This window comes from Metopolophium dirhodum, chromosome 7 (assembly GCF_019925205.1).
Source record: "Metopolophium dirhodum isolate CAU chromosome 7, ASM1992520v1, whole genome shotgun sequence".
Lineage (NCBI taxonomy): Eukaryota > Metazoa > Arthropoda > Insecta > Hemiptera > Aphididae > Metopolophium > Metopolophium dirhodum.
In genome coordinates, this window is record NC_083566.1 from 16480594 (window position 1) to 16501497 (window position 20904).

At 28.5% G+C, this 20904-nt stretch overlaps 1 protein-coding gene across 1 annotated transcript in view; it reads left to right on the forward strand.

Moving 5' to 3' along the window:
- Positions 1–20904, forward strand: part of LOC132949704 (neuroligin-4, X-linked-like) — a 339951-nt gene that overhangs the window by 216980 nt on the left and 102067 nt on the right. Inside the window, exon 4 of the mRNA XM_061020715.1 lies at positions 9665–9862. Coding sequence (XP_060876698.1) covers positions 9665–9862 — 198 coding nt within the window. The remainder of the gene's footprint in view (positions 1–9664; positions 9863–20904) is intronic.

Below are 20904 nucleotides of genomic sequence, written 5' to 3' on the forward strand. Positions count from 1 at the left end.
TATTCTGATAATTTGATGATATTTTTTTGGAAAAATGCATCAAACAGTATACAATATGCTAATAAATTAATAAAATGGTTTTATTATTCAATTATCACATTGTTCAATGAATTAAATTTATATTGTAAATTACAGATTAATAAAAACATAAATATTATAATAATAAATGATATGTTGTATTAAAAGTAATAATAATAACAATTTTAAAATTTGTAATTATTAAAAAAAATAAATATAAATACATTGCATTATACCCTATATTATGATTGTATCGTATCTATTTATACATTACTTTTTAAGTATTCTTGTACACAATCCGTAAATTATATGAAATAATTCTCAAAGAATAAGAGATGGTATGATATTTAACTTTATTTGAATACATTATTTTATTATTATTTTTTCACAGACATATTATACCATATTAAATTTTAATATAGTTGCTTAGGACCGAGTATCATAAAGGAGTTTTGTTTTTCTATACTCATTATTACTTATATACGTATTATATGAAGCAAGGATACCTTTTATAACCTATTCAATATTTCAATACGGTCACAATAAGTCACATTAAGTGTACCTATACCGCGTTATAATACATTTTCTTATGGTCCTTAATGGTAATTTCAAAATTAAATTTATACGAGAAGATAATGTAACTTCAGAACAGAAGTGCCTATCTACATAATTTACTATTAGTTAATTAATTAATAGATTTAGTCATATTAAACAATATAGCTTGTTTGTACCGTAAACTAATAAATTATTATTTAGATTTATAAATGAACAGTGCATACCCTATTTTGAGTAAATTAGAACAACAATAAAATATGTACAAGGGGTATAATAATAAGTACGAATGAATATTCACAGAATTCAAGCATATTAATATTCAGGAAATATCAATATTTCAATTTTGAATTATAACTAGGTAACTAATCTTATTCAGCTTCTACCTATCTAATTTGTTTATAATATAAATCAATACAAATACTACCCCTTCAAATTTTGATTTATATAATATATTATATCAACATTTTCAAAAAAAATATTTCCTTCTTGATAGATTAAAAATAAAATTAGTGGTTATCATTTGAAAAAAAATTAATTTGTATCGCCATAGTATTGTATACTTCTTTAGCATACAAATAAAGTATTTGTGGCAAAACGGTATTTGAGTATATTTAAAATTCACTTGAAACTTTAAAACTTGAATTAGTAAAAAAAAAATTTGTGTATTATGCTTGATCAGTTACTTCTTAAAAAACAGTCTGAATTTAATAATAACAAGAATATAAATATTATAGTTCTTATCTATTTTTAATTTATTTGTGACAATAAGTCGTTCAAATTTCGATTTAGATGTTATATTGGTTTGTGTCTAAAGACACTTTTTAAAAATGAAAAAATGCTCTTGATTTCTGATCTTCTGCAACTTCTGAAAAGGTTCTGGTAGTAAATTGGATCTTTTTAGTACTTTTGGGAGGTCAAACTATCACTGATACTTTCAAAATTATCTGTTGAAATAAAAAAAAAAAATTAAGAAAAGGTGGACATTTTACACAAATACTGTGTTTGACAAAATTGATTTTGTTTTTTCGTTCTAATCCAAAAATGAAGAACTATGAACTTTAAATATGCACAACATATTTATATTATCATTTTCTAAACATTTTGTATTTTTCAAAATATTTTGCAACTAGTAATTTTTTTAAGTATATATAAATATTTTAATTTGTCAACCTTCTTTTTAGTTATTGTTCAATGTATGCATCATATCAAATTTTTGTTTTTGTGTAAAAAAGTTTAATATTTCAATACAATTTTCTTCATAAGTTATTATAACCGAAATTAAAAATACCATCAATACATATACTTAACATTTTATTCGTGCCTATATGCATTTAAGTTTAGTTTTTTTTTGATTCGATAATATCACGAATATTTCAATATTATTTTGTAGTCATAAGATTCATAAAATTTTAAATTTTAGCTTATATTATATGATGACGTTTTTAATTAGTAACTATAGTAATTGCAATACCTATTATTCCAATGGTGTGTGATTTTTGTGAATAAATTTCTAAAAATTAAAAATCAAGAAAGTTTACATGCCGATCCCTGACTTGGCAAGCGTTTTTTATCTGTCTTCGCATTATAGAGCAGAGCAAATTCTTCAATATTTAACTTTGAGTGTGATTTCTGATATAAAATTGGATCTAGTTGGAATTTAGTAAAAATTAAAAACTAATCAAGTAAACTAAAAAAAAAAAAAAAACAGACAAAATAATTACGCACTAATTAACCACTATACCTACTGCTGAGTGAGTTCTCCAATTTTACATAAATATACTATTTATTTCAATCATAAAAATCAATACATTCATCGGAGGGCTGAAAATCTGAAATGTATACCTACATGATTTTGTGTGATTTTCGGTAGTAATAATATATCATTTTATAGCAGTTGAGTTGATATCCAACAGGAATGATAGTCCAACAATCGTCTCCAAACAGTTGTTGGGCGGTTGCCATTGATTTATCCGTTTAGCTTCACGCCGTCCGTTTTCTTGTTACGAGTAATTGCTTTTTTCCGACTTCCTTTTCTTGCTTTTTTTTTTCTAATAGAACCCAATCCCAGTCATTGTATATATATATATATACACTCCCTGTGAAATCCTATCTCTGAAAAGCGCGTTTTCGTGTCTCTCCAGAGAATACACTGTTTAGGTGAAAAAGAAGCTCGTTTTCATTTCGCTTCGGATGCGTAAAAGAAAATGATTTGCAATGCCTTATATGTCTGTTACCCTAGCTCTCGTTTCATTTCTCCAGGGATAACGATGTTTAAAAACTTCACCGCGACGACAAATTACCGGAAACTAATTAGATAACGAGCAATAATTATCATGGAACTTTTTCGGTCATTATCGTTTTAATAACAAAGCAATTGTGCTCATTGTAAATTCTCATTTAGTTTAGAGTCGCACTTCAAAACACAAAAACTGAACGCTCGTGCACAATAATATAATAATAATATGTTTTATTGTAAGGAACGTGGATGTGTTCGGCAGGTCGCACCCGCTTATATATAAGAACATTTTGCCATTTCTCTTACGTATGGCTATATTTGATTTAATGTCTCTGCCATCATATATAATAGTATCTGCCCAGGCTTATATTAGAAAATCAATGATGTCCCAAGTAAAATAAATTGAACTATACGCACTTGTCGTCCACAGACACTCCCAATAATTCTAATCAGATCAAGAATTCTAAATGAATAGCCAATAATAATCGGTTATGGAAAACAGTGTCGTTTTTTTTTTCTAGTCTAACATCTGTAGACTAGTAAAAGACCTAAAACAAAAGTAGGTATACCACAAACATATTATATCTCTATAAACTGAAAACAGATTTTTGAAAAATTAATGAAAACTACAGAGAAAAATATAATATTAATGTATAATATGCATATCGTCAACATGAAATTATAATATTATATTCTTTCAATCAATTTTAGATTCTGAGTGGAACGATGAATGTATTGATTTTACAATGATGTGTGTTTTTTTTTAGTTTTTTTTTTATTTTTGTGCCTGTCATCACCTTTTAGGACAGTAAAAGTGCTTGGATTTTCTTCAACAGTAACTTTTCTGATAGGAAAGTGAATCTAGTTGGTACTTTGGGGGGGTCAAAAGTAAAAATTTTCCAGTAGTTTTCAAAAGAGTAACTCTAAAAAAATGACCAGGACATGAAATTTTGACTGAATGTTTATATTAGCATTTTCTATACACCATAAAATTTTGAAAATATTTTGACTCTTTTTGAGCTGTTTACGGACATTGTCAGTTTTCAATTTATTTATTTTTTTTTTTCTATAAATATCTATAAAATTTTATCTGTTGAGTTAAAAAGCTTGAAAATTTAATAGAAGGCTCCTAGGTTATTGTTCCAAAGGCAGATGAAAAAAATTAAAAATTCTTAGTCACAGTTTTTATTTATAAGAATTTAAAGTTCAAATTTTGACAAAATGTATCACATTTAAAGTTTAATAATTTTTTTGTAGTTAAAAATTTATAAAATGTTCAACTTTTATAGCTAAGGATTGAAAATTGAAAACAAGGCTCCACGTAAATAGGTTATAGGTATATAAATTACTTTATTCACAGTAATATCATCAAATATACTTGGTAATATCATAGGCTGACTGACCGTTTTCGCTCAGAATCGTTTTTCTTATACAATGATATTATATCATTGAATTCAAATTTAACACCATCCATTACAGTGACCCACTTGTAACCTAATGTACAGCAGAGCGACATTTACTTACCCACCTTTTTTTTTATTGCATTGTTCACGGTTAATCTATTTATTAATCATACATAATTCATAAAATAGGTGACGTAATATAATATTATAATTATTGTGTATTTACTACAACAACATCAGCACTTTCTTTAATGGATTAATACAGGCCAAAAGTTAAGTATAAAATGTTTGACACATCATATTATTATATACTTTGTTTGATGTTGTTTGTTCTTGTATATCAATTATCTCTCTATACGTAATGTATCTACATTAATATAATGGTTATATGTCCATTACACTACCTTACGAGAGTCTCTAGCACAAAACACTCACTTGTGATATTAAAAAGCGAATGGACTGTGTTTTTATTGCTGGTAAATACGCTTAGAAGTTTTCAACTTTTTGTTTTTAGATGCTAATTTTTACCATCAAAACTTATATTATATTTAGTAATCCCTTGTTTCAAAACTAAAAAAATAATAACAATATTAATATACGTACCTCCTAGATGTCAGTCAGAAATAAACATGTTAAAAATGTAATACTCCCTTAAGTACACAGTTTTTTATACATCTAAAATAAAATAGTTATAGTATAAAGTATGTTATTTTCTTAAATAAAATATTATCTGTGATAATGTACCTAACATTTGTACCTATTATTTAATAGGTTATAATTTGCATTTTTTTATCAATAAATATTTTTATTGTTTTTTAAAACTAATAATATTATACATTTTGGCAAACAATTTTTTCTTAGTGTTTTCTTGTTGGTATAATTTACAATAGTAAAATTACAGCTGAAATGTATACACTTTTTAGTATTATAAAATATGTTTAATTTATTATATACATTTATACAAAAAACATATGGTAAAGGGTTATTATCATATTATGATATGTTCGAATATACGTGGTTTTATTTGTGGAGGCTACCTTTAAAATATTTATAATAAATACAATATTGTTCATAATATTCTTAAAATCTTGATAGATATAAAAAAATAATTAAAGGTTGTTCTGGTTGGCATACATGATTCAACCCCCCCCCCCCACCACCACCACCACCCGTCATACCCAAGAAAAAAATCGCTTATGTATACTAGTCATAGAAATAAATTAGTATGTTCAAGATATTTTACAGAATTAATAACGTTTAAAATTATTGCGAGGAAACGGTCGTAAATTAAAAAGTTTAACTAATTAAAAATATTACTTTCTTAATTTTTTTTTAAATTTATTATTACTCAGTCGTCATGATCTTGTTTATCCTCCTACTTTATTCCGTAGCAGACTTTAGTTTGGGAAAATAAAGATTTATGATAAGAAAGTAATTTCGTACAGAACACTTCCCAGATAGTTCTTCGTTGCCCGTGCCATTGCCACTGAAACATTTGTATCCGCTGTAGTTGTGTTGTATGTCCGATAAAGTTGCAAATTTCTATTCAAAACTTGTTCGCATAATATTCGATATATACCTTATTTATAATATTATATTATACCATGCACGAAAAACTTGCAGCAAAAGTAAGATCGGTGTATCTTAAATAAAAAAATCGTGCCTTAACAAATATACAAATAAATTATATTAATTCCTTATAATATTATACTGCTACAATTATTTTATAATAAATTATACTAGTGTAGTATAAATTATAGTCAACACGCATCGTCAAAATTGATAGGCTGTCACCTATCATACTAAAATTATTATTGTATTCGTAATTTTCAATTCCATTGACGTAGGTACTATATGTTTACCTGCCGATTCGTCGGCCGCAGTATATTTAAGTGTTGAACACAAACGCAAAATGCAAATGTAATTAATTCGACTTTTGAATAAATAAATTAATAAAAAATGTAATGTGCAGACACATTGGACGTCATTGGACCTGTCAATATTTCAATAGGTACTATATACTATTAAAATTAATCTTTTATTAAAACTTACACTAAATACGATCATATTATATGATATTAAAAATCGACCACAAACAACTGTGTTGTTTTTAAATTAATCACAAAACTTAAAATGAGGTTACTGCAATAATTATAGACGATTATTTAATCATTTCGGGCTGTGTATAGATTAAGTGGATATATTAGTTCGAAATTCTATTGCGGTCGATGAATAATGAAGGTTAAATGAATAAAATTCAATTTCACAACACTCCTTTAGAAAAGTTCCCTGGTAACATTCTGTTACACGTAGACAAGAAATCATATTTCCGTAGGGTAGTCATGTTATAGCTCATGACTGATGGAATATCTGATCCTTTATTCAATTAGTTTTTAAAAAGTGGGCGAGGACCGCTGCAATTGCAATATTATTGATAGCGACATTGTATCATATTGATATATCGTTTGGTTTTCTTTAACTGAACGTCCAGTTCAGTTTTATCTGTAAAACTCTCAGCAAAATAATCTTTAGACTCGTATGTATAGAGTTGAAGTGACTTCCATTAATTGTACACTACAATACCTATCTATAATTGAATTTGATTCGTAATTTATACCTACCTAAAACTATATGCTCGTATGTTGAGGATTATATAATTATTATTACAACATACAACTGTGTGATATCAGCAAACTTTAATTTCGTATTGTTTGTCCAATTGATGCATTATTGTGTTATATGTTTACTATTTTGATCCATTCAAAATTAATTGCATCATTCTATATTATGTTTAATAAAAATTGCACGCTATATACGAGTAAGTACAAAAAATTGTTCTTTAATTTAAAATTATGATATTATTGTCATAATAGTTCAATTTTATTTTAACTACTTATACACCTATTTATAGGTATACGAAAATAAAATATTATATTGAAATTACTAAAACTTTACTATACCTACCTACTTCCATTCATATTCTCCCCTGTTATTTGAAATATTTTTTTACTTCACACTGCGTTAATATACGTCAAATAATATCTGTACGTCAATATTTACTAGGATTTATGGCCACAATTGTAATTTATGATAATACACATTTTATCTTATGTCCGTTTCAAAAAATCCCCCAAAAAAATATATTCTGAAATAAAACACTCATTTTATGTCATTATTATTCTATTATTTTGGCACGCTTTAAAAACCATAGAATAAATTGAAAAAAGTTTTTATAAAGATGTTGCTAAATATTAAGTGTTTTAAAAATCTAAATTTTAAATGAGTTTCGTTTTAAGGGAAATGGACATTGGACGAAGTTTTTGGCAATTTAAACATAGCACTATGTCGTTGCTAGAAATAACGGAGGACTAAAAAAACAAAGTTTTTGTTTACATTGATTTAAAAACGATCACAATGATTAGTAACAATTTTAAATATTCAATGATAAAAAATAATTTAATATAATTATTATATTGAATGCATATTGGAATCGCCAAATTTCGGAATATGTTTATTAAATATCATTCAATTATATTATTGAACATTTATTTTATTTGTTTGGTATGATGAACTATGAAGTACAAAATTTTATTATAATTTATATGATTTTTATTTCTATTTCAAATTTCAATCATGAATCAAAATATTGATGTTAATAATGATGGCTATTATTAATTATTATCATAAATTATGATAAACTATGGTTTAGTTATAGGTGCCCAAAGTTAATTTACATTAAAAATTATCAATTTATTTTCACAAAATATGCACATTCAATTAGGTATAAAAAATTTTAAATTTTACATCTCTGTTATCATACTTATTAAACACATTACATATGTATTATAATATCTTATGCGGTTACGCTGTATGACGTGATAACACCTATTTTTTACATCTCTGATGATCACTATTATGTAATTTTATCATTTACAAACGCAATAGAAGTTATTTATACAACACTATGCAATATTATAATAATCGTCATATAACATTATTAATCACTTGTCAAAAATCTTACCAAATTCATCACAAATAAAACGAAATTAGATTACAGAACGCAAATGCTGATATCGTGTCAACCATCCTTGATTTAACATAAATTAATGTCAGTTGAAATGCGCGATGGATTTTACAACCTATCTTTGATAATCCAATGCATACCAATAAAATCAAACCACGCTGCAGACTGTTGGTGGTATATCACGAATGATTGACTGCTTTAAATGCCTATAGCTTTATAAAATTATACATTATGTTATTTCTTCAAACTCCTGACAGTTGGCGTATACAGAAATTATCCATCCGATTAGATTAAATTATAAATAACGTGATTCAAAAAATCTACCCAATAAAACCTAATAATCTATATCATAACTCATAAGCATGTGATTTATATTCTATTCGAATGATTCAATAATAATTTGCAAGCTACTTATTTATTTCTAATCCACTAAATCAGTTTCAAAACAAACATAGGTCCCTACTGCATTTAAAAATGATAAGCATAATTTTATCAATGGAATTCAATTATAAGCATATTATTATACAGTATATAATAACTGATAATAGGTATGCATTGTTTACTCATTTTATATGTAAGCAACTTAATATGTTGAACACAAAATGTCAATTAAAACTCCGTATCATGCATACATACGGTACCCAAGTAAAAAATTAGTGTTATAGTATATAAAATAACATATCCTAGTACGATTTTCCATATAAAATAAACTTATTGGTATTTCATATTCCATATTAATATAGTTAAATTACTTATAATGTCTAACGTTAGCTTTCAGCTATAATTAAACAATGTACAATAATTCAGTAAAGACAACTTATTATAAAATACAAACAATTATTTTGTCATAACGATAAGTCTATTAAATCGTCAAGTTTATGTAGGAATACCTATTACTATTTTAAATTCTTATAATCTAAATAAAAATATACCGTAGAAAAAACAAACAAGAGCAATTTACTAAAAATATCTTTCTCGTCAATTGTCGCCGTCGTCATTCATCGATATCATCTGGTAACCATCTACTGAGCCGAATTCCCAGAAGCATTTATTGTCATGGATTATGTGTAGCGCTTCTCTCCGTCTTAAAGTCACATCCGCCCGTTAAGACTACACTTTAACGGGCCTGGGAGAGTGGAAAAAGGAGCTCAACGTGGAACAAACCTTCTTCCTACTGATTCCTCTCTCTCCCTCGACCGTATAAACTAAAAGACTTTCGTCTCTTCTCCTCAGACCCCTACCACAGCCCTTTCCATGGATCTTAAGTGTACATCATGAACAAATGGCTGCCGGATTTAAGCTCGTGTCTGCTTGCTGTAAATCAATGTTGCATTGTCCCCGTTTATCTCTTTTTATTATTATTACTATTAGGTATTATTATTATTGTTTAATATTATTCATGTGAGATTTTATGTATTTTTTTTTTAGGTTTTTTAAATCTCAACTCTAATCAGCACCTCAAGTCACCGTCCAACTACGGTCTCATGGACCAAATAGCAGCCCTGCACTGGATACAGGAGAATATAGCGGTATTTGGTGGTGACCCTAGTAACGTAACATTAATGGGTCATGGCACCGGGGCCGCTTGCGTCGGTTTCTTGATGGCATCGTCCGCGGTACCAGATGGTAAGTTTCCAAAAATGAATATCGTATTTAAACCTGATAAAAACGATTGTACAGCGTATTATGAGGGTCCAATTTAGTCATGTGGTCGATTAGAGGTCATTAATAGCGACACATTATTTTAATCGTTTCAGTTGCACCTTAATATCTTTTACGCAATAAACACACTAAATAAATATTTATTCGTTTAATCAATTTTACAAATAATTCCAACATATTTAAATTATCAACTATATAAGTATGATATATATTATGCTTATGCGTAGTGAATACCTGTGTATTTGATTAAAACAAACAAAATATAAATTATTTACAGCCCTTAATATTGATAATTTAACATTTAAAAAATATATATCCATAAATGTTTGATGAAGCCAATGACGACATGGGTAAAAATTCGTATTTTACTAACTAGAATACCTATTCGTGTTTAATTGGTTTTCATGATATTTAAAAAAAAAAGTATTTGAAATATCGATGGCTAAGAGGCCAAAAGTTGTATGTCCTAAACATTAAATTTTACAAGAGAGCAGTTTTAAGATTTAAAATTATTCTACACCAAAACATTTGTGTTTTTCAGTGTTGCAACTGATTTATTTGTAAAATATTCTGTAGATTACATAAATTATTACTTTTAGGTCTTAAAATTTGTTTTCAACGTAATTATAATGTTTCTTTTAAATTTAAATGGGACTTGTTATGAATGGTAATTATAATATATTTTTACCGTGGACATATAAGGTTTTGATGGACATATTAAAAGTTGTTAATTTAATATAAACTCTAATTTATTTATTGTATAAATAGTTAAAATGTACGTAAGACTAATTTTTTTGATATATAAATTCAATTTGCTTATATAATTGCAGTAAAAAAGTAAAAAATATAAAAAATATTGCAATTTTTTATTGAATGTAAAAAATAATAAAGTAGCATTTTTCATCAAATTTTTAGTCAAATAAAACCCGTGTTTAATGATATGTTATGTTAATTGAAGATATCATATTATTTAGTGTAATTTAAAATTAAAAAAATTTATTATTTAAAATAATACGTCCAGACATATTCATTTTTTTATAAATAGATAAACAAATTCAATATTATCTAGAACATTACACGTCCAAAATGTAATGTATTGTTTTTGACAAAAGTAACAAGTCCGGACTTGTTGTATTTGCCCGCTTGATATTTAGATCACGTTAAAATATTTATTGTATGTTTCACTAAATTAGGACTTGTTATATGTGTGTACTAAAAAAATCTATCTTGCACTAAAAACACAAAAATTTTAAGCATAAATAAAACATGTTTTTAATTATGATATTGACTTGTAATGTTTTACCGAATCAAAAAGACGACCCAGATAAACCCTATGGACTAATAAAACGATTTTGAGAAAAATTGGACTTACAACTTTTGGCCTCTTAGCCATCGATATGATGTCCTTTTAGATGGAAAATCAAACAAAAAGCTAAATACAAATATGTATTTAATATTTATGTACTTTTAAATGTTGGCAAACATGTGTTTTAATTTGTTTAATGATTTAAATTAAATGTTAAAACTATTTATTATTTGTATTTTTATCCCAATAGTTGGATAGGTATCTAATTCTGTAATGTATGTAATAATATCTATTCATACTTCGTATTGTAGATAAAGGAAGGGCAGGCTGTATTTTTTTATAAAATCAAAATAGTACATAAAAAAATTCAATTTATTAGTGCATGGAATAGAAAGATATATTATTATACGCGTACAAACTATAAACGCCTTTGTTGTTAAAAGGAACCGTGCCAAATCTCTTGACTTTACTTAAAAAAGTTTGTTTTGTGAGAGATTGTTTTTGTCTTTTACGTAACCTCACTCACCATAGCAACACATTATAAAATTCAACCAAGGACGTTAGAAATGATAGCAATATTTTTGTTGTTGAAAATATTTTAAATAGGAATGTAATGAGTTATTTTAAGTTAGAAAATAGTAAGAAGTTTTTGTTTTGTAAATTTTAATTGAAAAATGTATGACAATACTATTAGTCGATAAATTAATAGTATTCATAGTTTAAATTAATTAAACAAAATTAAAAAAATATTGGATAAATCAGATATTTTGAAATGCTTGTTTTATTTTGCAGTTTATAATATTATTATATTGACGTAAATATGTTTTTGGTCAGGGAAACGATATTTTATTTTTCTAACCAATTTTGTTGTTATGGTATGACTTATTTATAAAAACATATTTATTATGATTCATAGATTTTCCTCGTAGAGAAAAAAAATCGAGTAGGGTGCTATAGTTTTTATAAAATATTTACTATAAAATACGGAGATTGTGGCAGTTGTTAGTTTTTCTAATTTATTTAAAAATACTTTTACTGATAAAAATAATAAAATAGTGGCTTGGTGTGGCTTGGTGTGTGCATTCAGTCACGAAACCCATTTTGAGTGTACGCACTAGCCAGTATCACTAGCTCCCGGATGGGTGACCACCCGAGATTATTAGTGACAAATCCTTGCCACACATACTCACACGTGTTAAAAATCCTACAGTATCCTCCCCACAGTACATTAACCTGAGTACCTAACTTCAGGGTACCTAACCTCAGTTGATGAAGACTTAAAAAAAAGTACAATAAAAAAAAACAATAATAATAATAAAATAAAATATATCTGGCCGATAAAAATTATCAATAATAATTTTGATTCAATTATTTCTAAAGTAGGCATGAGTTTGTGATTTAGTCAATTATTATAATAATCCATATGAAAAACAAATATGACTAGGCTGATCCGGTTGTTTTTCAGTCATTTAAATACAATTTTGCTTTAACTAATAATAAATTTACTTGAATTTCTTTATTAATATGGATTCAGTGAAAATAAAAAATACTAAGTATTATTTTATAATAAACCAATCTAAGTTTTAGATAAGCCATTTTTTATGAATTATAATACAAACAATATAACTATAGATATTCGGGATTTAAATCCTAAAAACTATGTTTTTTTTTTTTTAAATGTTCTTTTAATTTGTATTTCCTTTGTTTTAACCGATAGATTAATTGAATACCTACTGAGCTATCGGCGCTTCACTCAATAATAATGTTTTACCATTCCTAAAGTAGGCTTTAATAAAAATATATCTGATCGAGTTTTCGTGATTCTTGTTTTTTTATAGGAGTACTATTTAACGCCACAATAATTATGGCTCCAAAAACTATGGACGTTGCCCGAAAACGATTAAGGTTAATACGCTTAATTTCGAGTAGTTTCTTAATTCTTTGTTCATTTCAAAACCAGTGATATATAATCCACTCTAGATTGCAACGTCGTGCTCGGGTACAACATTGAGGGAACAGTTGTTAAAAAGCGCGTACGGCATACCAATACACGGCTAATAATAATTAATTTTTTTTTTTGCCAGCTGCATTGGGGGCTTTTATCGGGTCGTTTATAACGTCCCGCTCGTCGTTTTCCCCATCGACTTTCACGGAATAAACTCCTATAAAGACATAAAGGTTTTAGCCTTTCTCAGGCCAAGACGGTGTGATATGAATTCGTAAGCAGAGCCCGAGAAGGGTCGATCCAGTCCGACCGACCGTAAAATTCCTGTTGAGATTTATTGTCTGTGGCCTGCGCTATGTCGTTTCTTTTTGTTTTCATTCGAATTCTTACGGGTTTTTTTTTTGTGTTCACTTCATTGTTTTCCCCATCGTACGTTAAAAACAAATCCCGTGATGAATTTTACCAGAACGGTAGTTTTTTCCTTTAATTGTGCGTTTGGTTACTATTTGCTTTGGAATTTTCCACATTAGAGTATTGGGAAAAACTTTTACGCTGGCGCCACAAGATGAACTCGAGCCGCAATCGTATAGTCTTCCGTCACAATCTACACTCCCTTTTGTACAATATCATAGTACTTCAGAGAGCCTCGACCGACTTAGTCTAATGGATAATTTGAAAGTGCAAAATGTTTAAATTACCAAAATTAAGAGCCCCAATAAGAGCAACTAACTGTTCAAATAATACAGTACTTAAAATGTTCGAGTGAAATGTCAAAAATATATTTATTTTATGTTACTTGGACTATTTTTACATTTCTACAGTTGTAAACGAGGTAATATTATTTTCTGAAATATTCTTGTCGGAATAACACGTCTTATTACGTTCAAACATGAAATATTTTTTTAACCAATTTCAGATTTATATCATTCCTATCATTTATACGAGTTTTATACTATGATATCGACTTATAATTTATAATCTGTATTTAATATTTTTGTTTATTATCAGAATATAAAATAATACTAATAATAAATAATAATATTGTATGGCACCATTCGCTATAAAGATTAATATTAATGGCAAGTTACCTGTTCATACCTATTATATTTATATAGTTCATGGTTTTGTTTATAGCTACTACCATTAGGTGATTTGTAGGTTTTTGGTTTATTTTAATTCAATAATTTTTAAAAAGAACCATTCCAAGAAACGTATTAAAGAGTTTAGCAAGTAGGTCAGCTAGACATTATTATTAATTGTAATGTTCATAACCATTTATGCTATGGTATATTGAAAAATATCATAAATCACGCGAGTACCACAAAGGAAGCATTTAAAATAAAATGTATTGTACTTGCAGAATAAATGTATAACATGGATATTTTAAAAAAATCAACAATAATGACATTAATAAATTAATAATGTAATGTACAATATATGACATATATAATATATTATAATTGCGTAAAATATACCTAATGCAGTAATAATTATGATTTTATGCGTAATGTTTGGTCGGAAATCAGAATATAATTTTAAATTTTAATATTAACATTTAGGTAAATGTATTTTAGTAGGTGGTAAGAACAAAAATTATAACGATATAATGATGTGTTTATACAGTAACGTTTGCTTGTGCTACACCCTTACACGTTATATCTACTATACTATCATGATAAATATATAAACTGTAACAAAAATGTTTATGAAATGTATAAAACATAATTTACAGTTAACATAAAATTATTATTATTATTAATTTTTTTTTTTACTAATGACTCTTAAGGAATCAAAAATTGATACCTACTATTGACGAACTAGCCAAAATCGACTACAATAGGTTTCATTTAATAACTCCAATACCATCTAAAGCTTATAATCTCTCATCTAATGTCACGCACTATCCCTGATAACCTCCATACTACGTCGCGTCATCGCCTCAAAAGATGCTAGTGCTGTAAGACATAACCTCCTAAATTAACCAGTGTGATAAATAAATAAACTCTGTCTTAAAGGGTTGTATCAATAGATGGCTTCTCTCGCCACGTGTTTTTGTTTATACCTGCGTTACTTATTATTAGTATGTACATTATCAAATTTACTCTTTTTGTTTGAAATACAGATACTAAAAATTATTTTGATATTAACAAAATCCAACTAGGTATAACCTCTGCACTAGCATATTAAACGCTTTGTAAAATCTTTTAATGTTTAATAGTCTTAGTCGTACGAGTTTATGAATTGAAAATAAAAAGAAATACCTTAGCGAAAAAGAGGAAAACTGAACTAAAATATACTTAACGAGATAACTTATATCATAAAATCATTTCAATTTTTAATAACCACTGTAGAAAATTTGGAATTCATTTATCACAAGTAGCTATTTATTTATTTCATTGTCTTGCAATTGATTTTACCAAAAAAATTATTTTTTGTTTATATGCGGGGACCTTAATTGTATCTTCAAAATATTTACATTAGACTGATTGTTGACCATTATAAAACCATGTTTGGTTATAGTTTCATAAAACCGTATCTATGGACTGTGCAGTAAAAATGTAGACATTTACACGATGTATCCAGAAGTCTCCCAACGCGACGACCGACGAGTCAACATTGCCTTATCGATTACCGGTATTGTCCCGGTGCCGTATCAACAGTTCTTCGTTTCAGTGCTTCAATACTCAACTGTCTCCACTTTTTTTTATATTAAGTCCCCTGCAGTGACTTTCAGCCGCTTTTGGTTTCCGGGATTCTTCTATTATACCCATACCTCAGAAGTATGGAAACTGTGCTTCGCGGATTCAAAAGGCTTCGTGAGAATTTGTCAGATACATGGCACATGAGAGAAAAAAAATAATGTGGTTTACCTCATGTGTTACAACCACAGCAGTCGTTGAAATGTCATGTGCCTTCGTTGACATCACCCATGTTGTTCGTTAAAAACTCGAATTCCTTTAAAACAAAAAAAAAATTTAAAGATTTTCTTCTAAGAATTTCTCTCTAATGTCTAATATTTTGTTATAATATTCAACCTTAAAAGAATTGAAATTTGAACTCATATAAAAAAACTCGTATTTTTCAGAATACATAGTATTAAAAACCAAGGATAGGTTTAAGTTAACTTTAACTTAACTTAAATTTTTTAAATGTAATTTTCATTAACTTAATTTTTAACCTGACTGATTTTTATTGTTATAAATTTAATAAATAACAAGTTACTTTTAATCGAATCCAAGTTACGTTGATTTATAAATAATAAAACAATAAATATAATACAATTATTATTGATGATGCATCTTGCATAAACATTCACTTTTTATTATTTTAAACCATATTACTGGCTAGGTATTTATGCGTTAAAAAAAAAATAAATAAATAACTTAACTTAATAATATGTTGGTTGTAAGTTTCCATATAACTTAAATTTGAAAAAAAAAATAGGATAACTATTAACTTTAAACTTTTTAAAATATTTTCTATCAATTTAACTTAACTCAATTAAAAATAATCACTAACTTGCCCAGACTTGTTAAAAACTCAGACTTAACGCCAAGTATTTAGCGCGATTTTTGGTGTTCGAACAATAATATTAGGCTAATTCCGCGCCACTTCAGCTATTGCATCACCGCGTGGGATTACTACGGATAGCAAGCAGTTTGTTTCTTGCATTTTAACGGTTGATCGCCACGGTAAAGAGGTATAACGTCCACGTGTCTGTATACTGTTGGTTTCTGGGGGGAGTAAATAATAAAAACTAAACGAATGTTTCGTTTGGCCGAAACGTGTATGAACGGTCCAATGACGTTTATGCAGGACGATAAAAAACAATAGTTCGGCCGACCGTAATAGCAGGAGAAGGGGGGGAGCGATACGATTCTAATATTTCGGACTTGAAGTGTCTCTCTAAACGTCGATAAACGGCAAACGGTATCTCGCCTGCGATCCCTGTTATTCCCTCGTATTACAACCTTTATTGTTTTAGCAAAATAACACTTACACTCAAAGACGCTGACGACATCTGTGCGAAGTGCTCACCATAAAATCTAGTGAATTGAAAAAAAAAAGAAATTGCTAAATTTTCTTCTTATTCTTCTTCGAAATTCTACTAGTAGTTATCTTTTTGAAAACGGTAATTTCACACTATAAAATGTATAGTGTGAAAATTACTGTTCTTTATTATTTTTTAAAAAACAAAAATTCGTAGTTTTTATTCTTAAAAGTATTTATGGCATAAATACTTTTAAGAAAAACCCAATTATTGAATTATATTCATCAAATAGTTAATATCATCCATGTTATTAATACAATACTGAAAACAGTTGTTATAACACCTATTGAATGACACTACCAACCTCAAATTTGAATTTTTATTATGAACGCCTGGGATTGAGTTTTCATGTTAAACGAACAATTATTGTTTGATGTCAAAATAAAAACTGATAGGATAAACATTGTAAAGTATATTGGACATTATTTCAAGTATTTTTATATTATTATTATTAAATAACAATTATAAACGTAATTTTGATTTCGGCATTCCATTCGTAACCCCGTTTTCAATAGACCTTGAAAAATATATAAATAAGTAGGTTAATAGGTAATTTAGTGAAAATCTGTTGACAGTATTAACGAATACATTTAACAATATTATTAGTTTGATCGTAAGAGTAAAGGGAGGAAAACCATTTTATGGTACCGTTTTTAACGTTTCCTGCAGGACAAAATAGTATTCTATCGGGGTCGCCGTATCTTCTAAACACCCCGTATAACAATAATAGTAATACAACAAAACAAAAATTGAACATAAAATAATGTATTAAATACTTATTATTATTTATTTTGTAATTCCGTATCAATAATATAAAAGTATCAGCTAAACACATACACGCGCGCAAACCACTCATAAAACGCAAACTTTTACCAAATCGTATAAATTTCGCACGCGTCCGTTTTCGATCCGATCGTTTTCGCTTCGAATCTTTTTTTTTTTCACGGCACTTGTGATTTATGTACGTCGGGTTTTACGCCACACCCCGTCGACGACGGCGTTTATTATATTATTTTTGTCGCTCGCGATTTTTTTTTTCTAGCCTCGCAGTACACGCGGCTTGTAATAAATCCGATTTTTTTTTTTTTTTAATTCGAAATCATTTGTTCTCCGCTTTATTTTCCATTAAGCCGTCACACCCGGGCGGCCGACGGTCCAACGACGCTGAGGAGGTATAGTGGCACGGGCGGACGTGACGGCCACGGCGGGCGGCAATCGACTGCACGATGACCGTAGTTTCTGTACAATATAATATAATTTATATATATCACATGACTACCTACAACTGTATCGGGTGTACACGCGGTTTGTGGTGACAGCGGTATATAGCGGCTTCGGAGGGGGTTGCCGGTCGCGGTGCAGTTTCCGGGCGAATACCTGTGCGGGGGGCGGCCGGCGAGTACAAGCGAAAATCGGTCGGTCGTGTTTTAGGGGATGGACGCGATTAAGCGCCATGCGACCGATCGGGGTGAACGGACGTCGCACGTCATTCGATCCGGGCCAAGTCCGGTTAGGTTATTATTATTATCATGTTGTACTGTAATTGTACACGTCGTGTCTGTGCTGCTCTGACAACAATATCTGGTGATTACGCCGATTGTCATCCTGCGATGGTCGTCCATTGCGAGTGACTCGTTCATTCTGGCACGAAGTATTATATAATATTATCATTTTAATGTTAGTATTATTAAATCAAAGTGCACTCGCTTAGGAGAATTGTATTTTTTTCATACACGTCATTGTTAAGAAAAACATTCGTAAGGTTCTATCCACGTTATATTATTCACGTGTCAATATACACAGTCGAAATGGATGACGTTTTAAATAAAAGGTCATAATAATATTTGAATGATAAATTTTATATTTCAAATTATGGTCTTTTTTGGTGAAAACATACGTAAACTTTTAACAAACTAAATAACAAATAACAAATACTTAACTCGTTACTCATATTATACTATAACTAATAGCTGAAAAAACATATTAGGTATATGAATAATACAAAACCCTTATCTATAAGATACATATATACATAAATTAATACATAAATGTCGGCGGTAACATGTATTTTTGATGGTAACAAAATTAATACCAATGAAATAAACAGATCTTATTTCCATCTCTAAAGGCGCACTTCTAGGCTACGTAGCCACTCTAGTGCCTCGGTGTCGCCTTTGTGGAGCCCTTCTGTTTTTCCTTCATATTTTGTTAGACAGCATATCGACGATGTGCTTGATGATTTGAACCTGTCCACATTCACAGAGTGGTGTATCTGACATTTTCCATTTTTCCAAAAGAAAAGAAAATTCAAAATCACTTGCTCGCCTTTTTTATTATTATTTTCATTCGATTTGATCAGCTCTACAGAACTTGTACTAGTGTCGTCGGTATACAATTTAAATTTATCAAAAACATTTACCCACCGTATATATACGTAGATACATTTTGTAATTTTTATGTTGATGTTTATCATGCACTTCGTTGAATGATTACATTTATATGTTTAGATAGAATTGACGCATGGACATTTTCATTTCAGCCCATTGTATTTTTTTCGAGATTTAATACAAATAAAAATTATAATTCAATGTATAGGCATATATTGTTTATCTAATGGCTATATGTTCAATATCAGATTTGTAACATAAATCATATTTTTATATTTCTCAGGAAGTGCGTATTAAAAATATCATATTTATAGTTATACTCATTCCCACATTTGTTTCATAATATATAATATTTATTCGTGCATTGCAGGGATAGAAATTAAATATGTATATATTGTGTTTACACGTATTATTTCTAAATATACGTTTTTTGAAGTGTTTTATAGGTATAAAAAAACAATATTACGTATTTACATATTATAAAAAACGGCTTATATTGCCATTGAGTTTCGATACGTACTCGACGCCTCAATAGTATTACATTGCATAGTCTAGGTAGGTATATTAGTTTTTTTTTCAACAAGTATTCGTGCATAATTTTATGCATTGCTCGTAGTCACTGTTTTTTGAGTGCCCGATTGGAAACGAAATGTCAATGTGTATAGCAAAATACGTATTCAAAACCTCTGTGCGCAGGACGTAATATCATTATTACACGTCAATGTTAATTTCCATTTAATTTTTTCGAAATATAAATTTAAAAACGGTTTCAAGTCCAAATTCCAGATAGATGAGATATCCGTCACCTACAATATAATATTATATAAATATTGTTGTATATTCATTTATAATGCTGTTATTTCATGAAATAGTTGAAAAGTCAAAATGTCATAAATTATCAATTTCTGTTAAGTATTTCAAAACGAATGATAATATTTTAAACTTGAGGCTGTATATGGCAAAGAATAATGTCATATACATAAAACGACAAGGGTTATACTTACGAGAACAGACACGGTAGGACATAACTGTTATACATATATATATAATATTATATTGTACACTATACAAATAATGTACCTATTCGCCGCCGCACGCGTTAGCCATACGTTTTGTATGCTCATTCTCGACCGGAAGACGTCACGCTTCGCCGACGTGATTTACACGCCGTACGACGTCCACAATGGCTTTATATAATAGATTCACCCATGAATTAATATAATATTATACACGCAAAGACGCGCATTTCACGTCCAGTGTCGTCTGCAAATTTACTGACCATGTTGTGTTATACCATTAGTTCGATACCCATCAAAT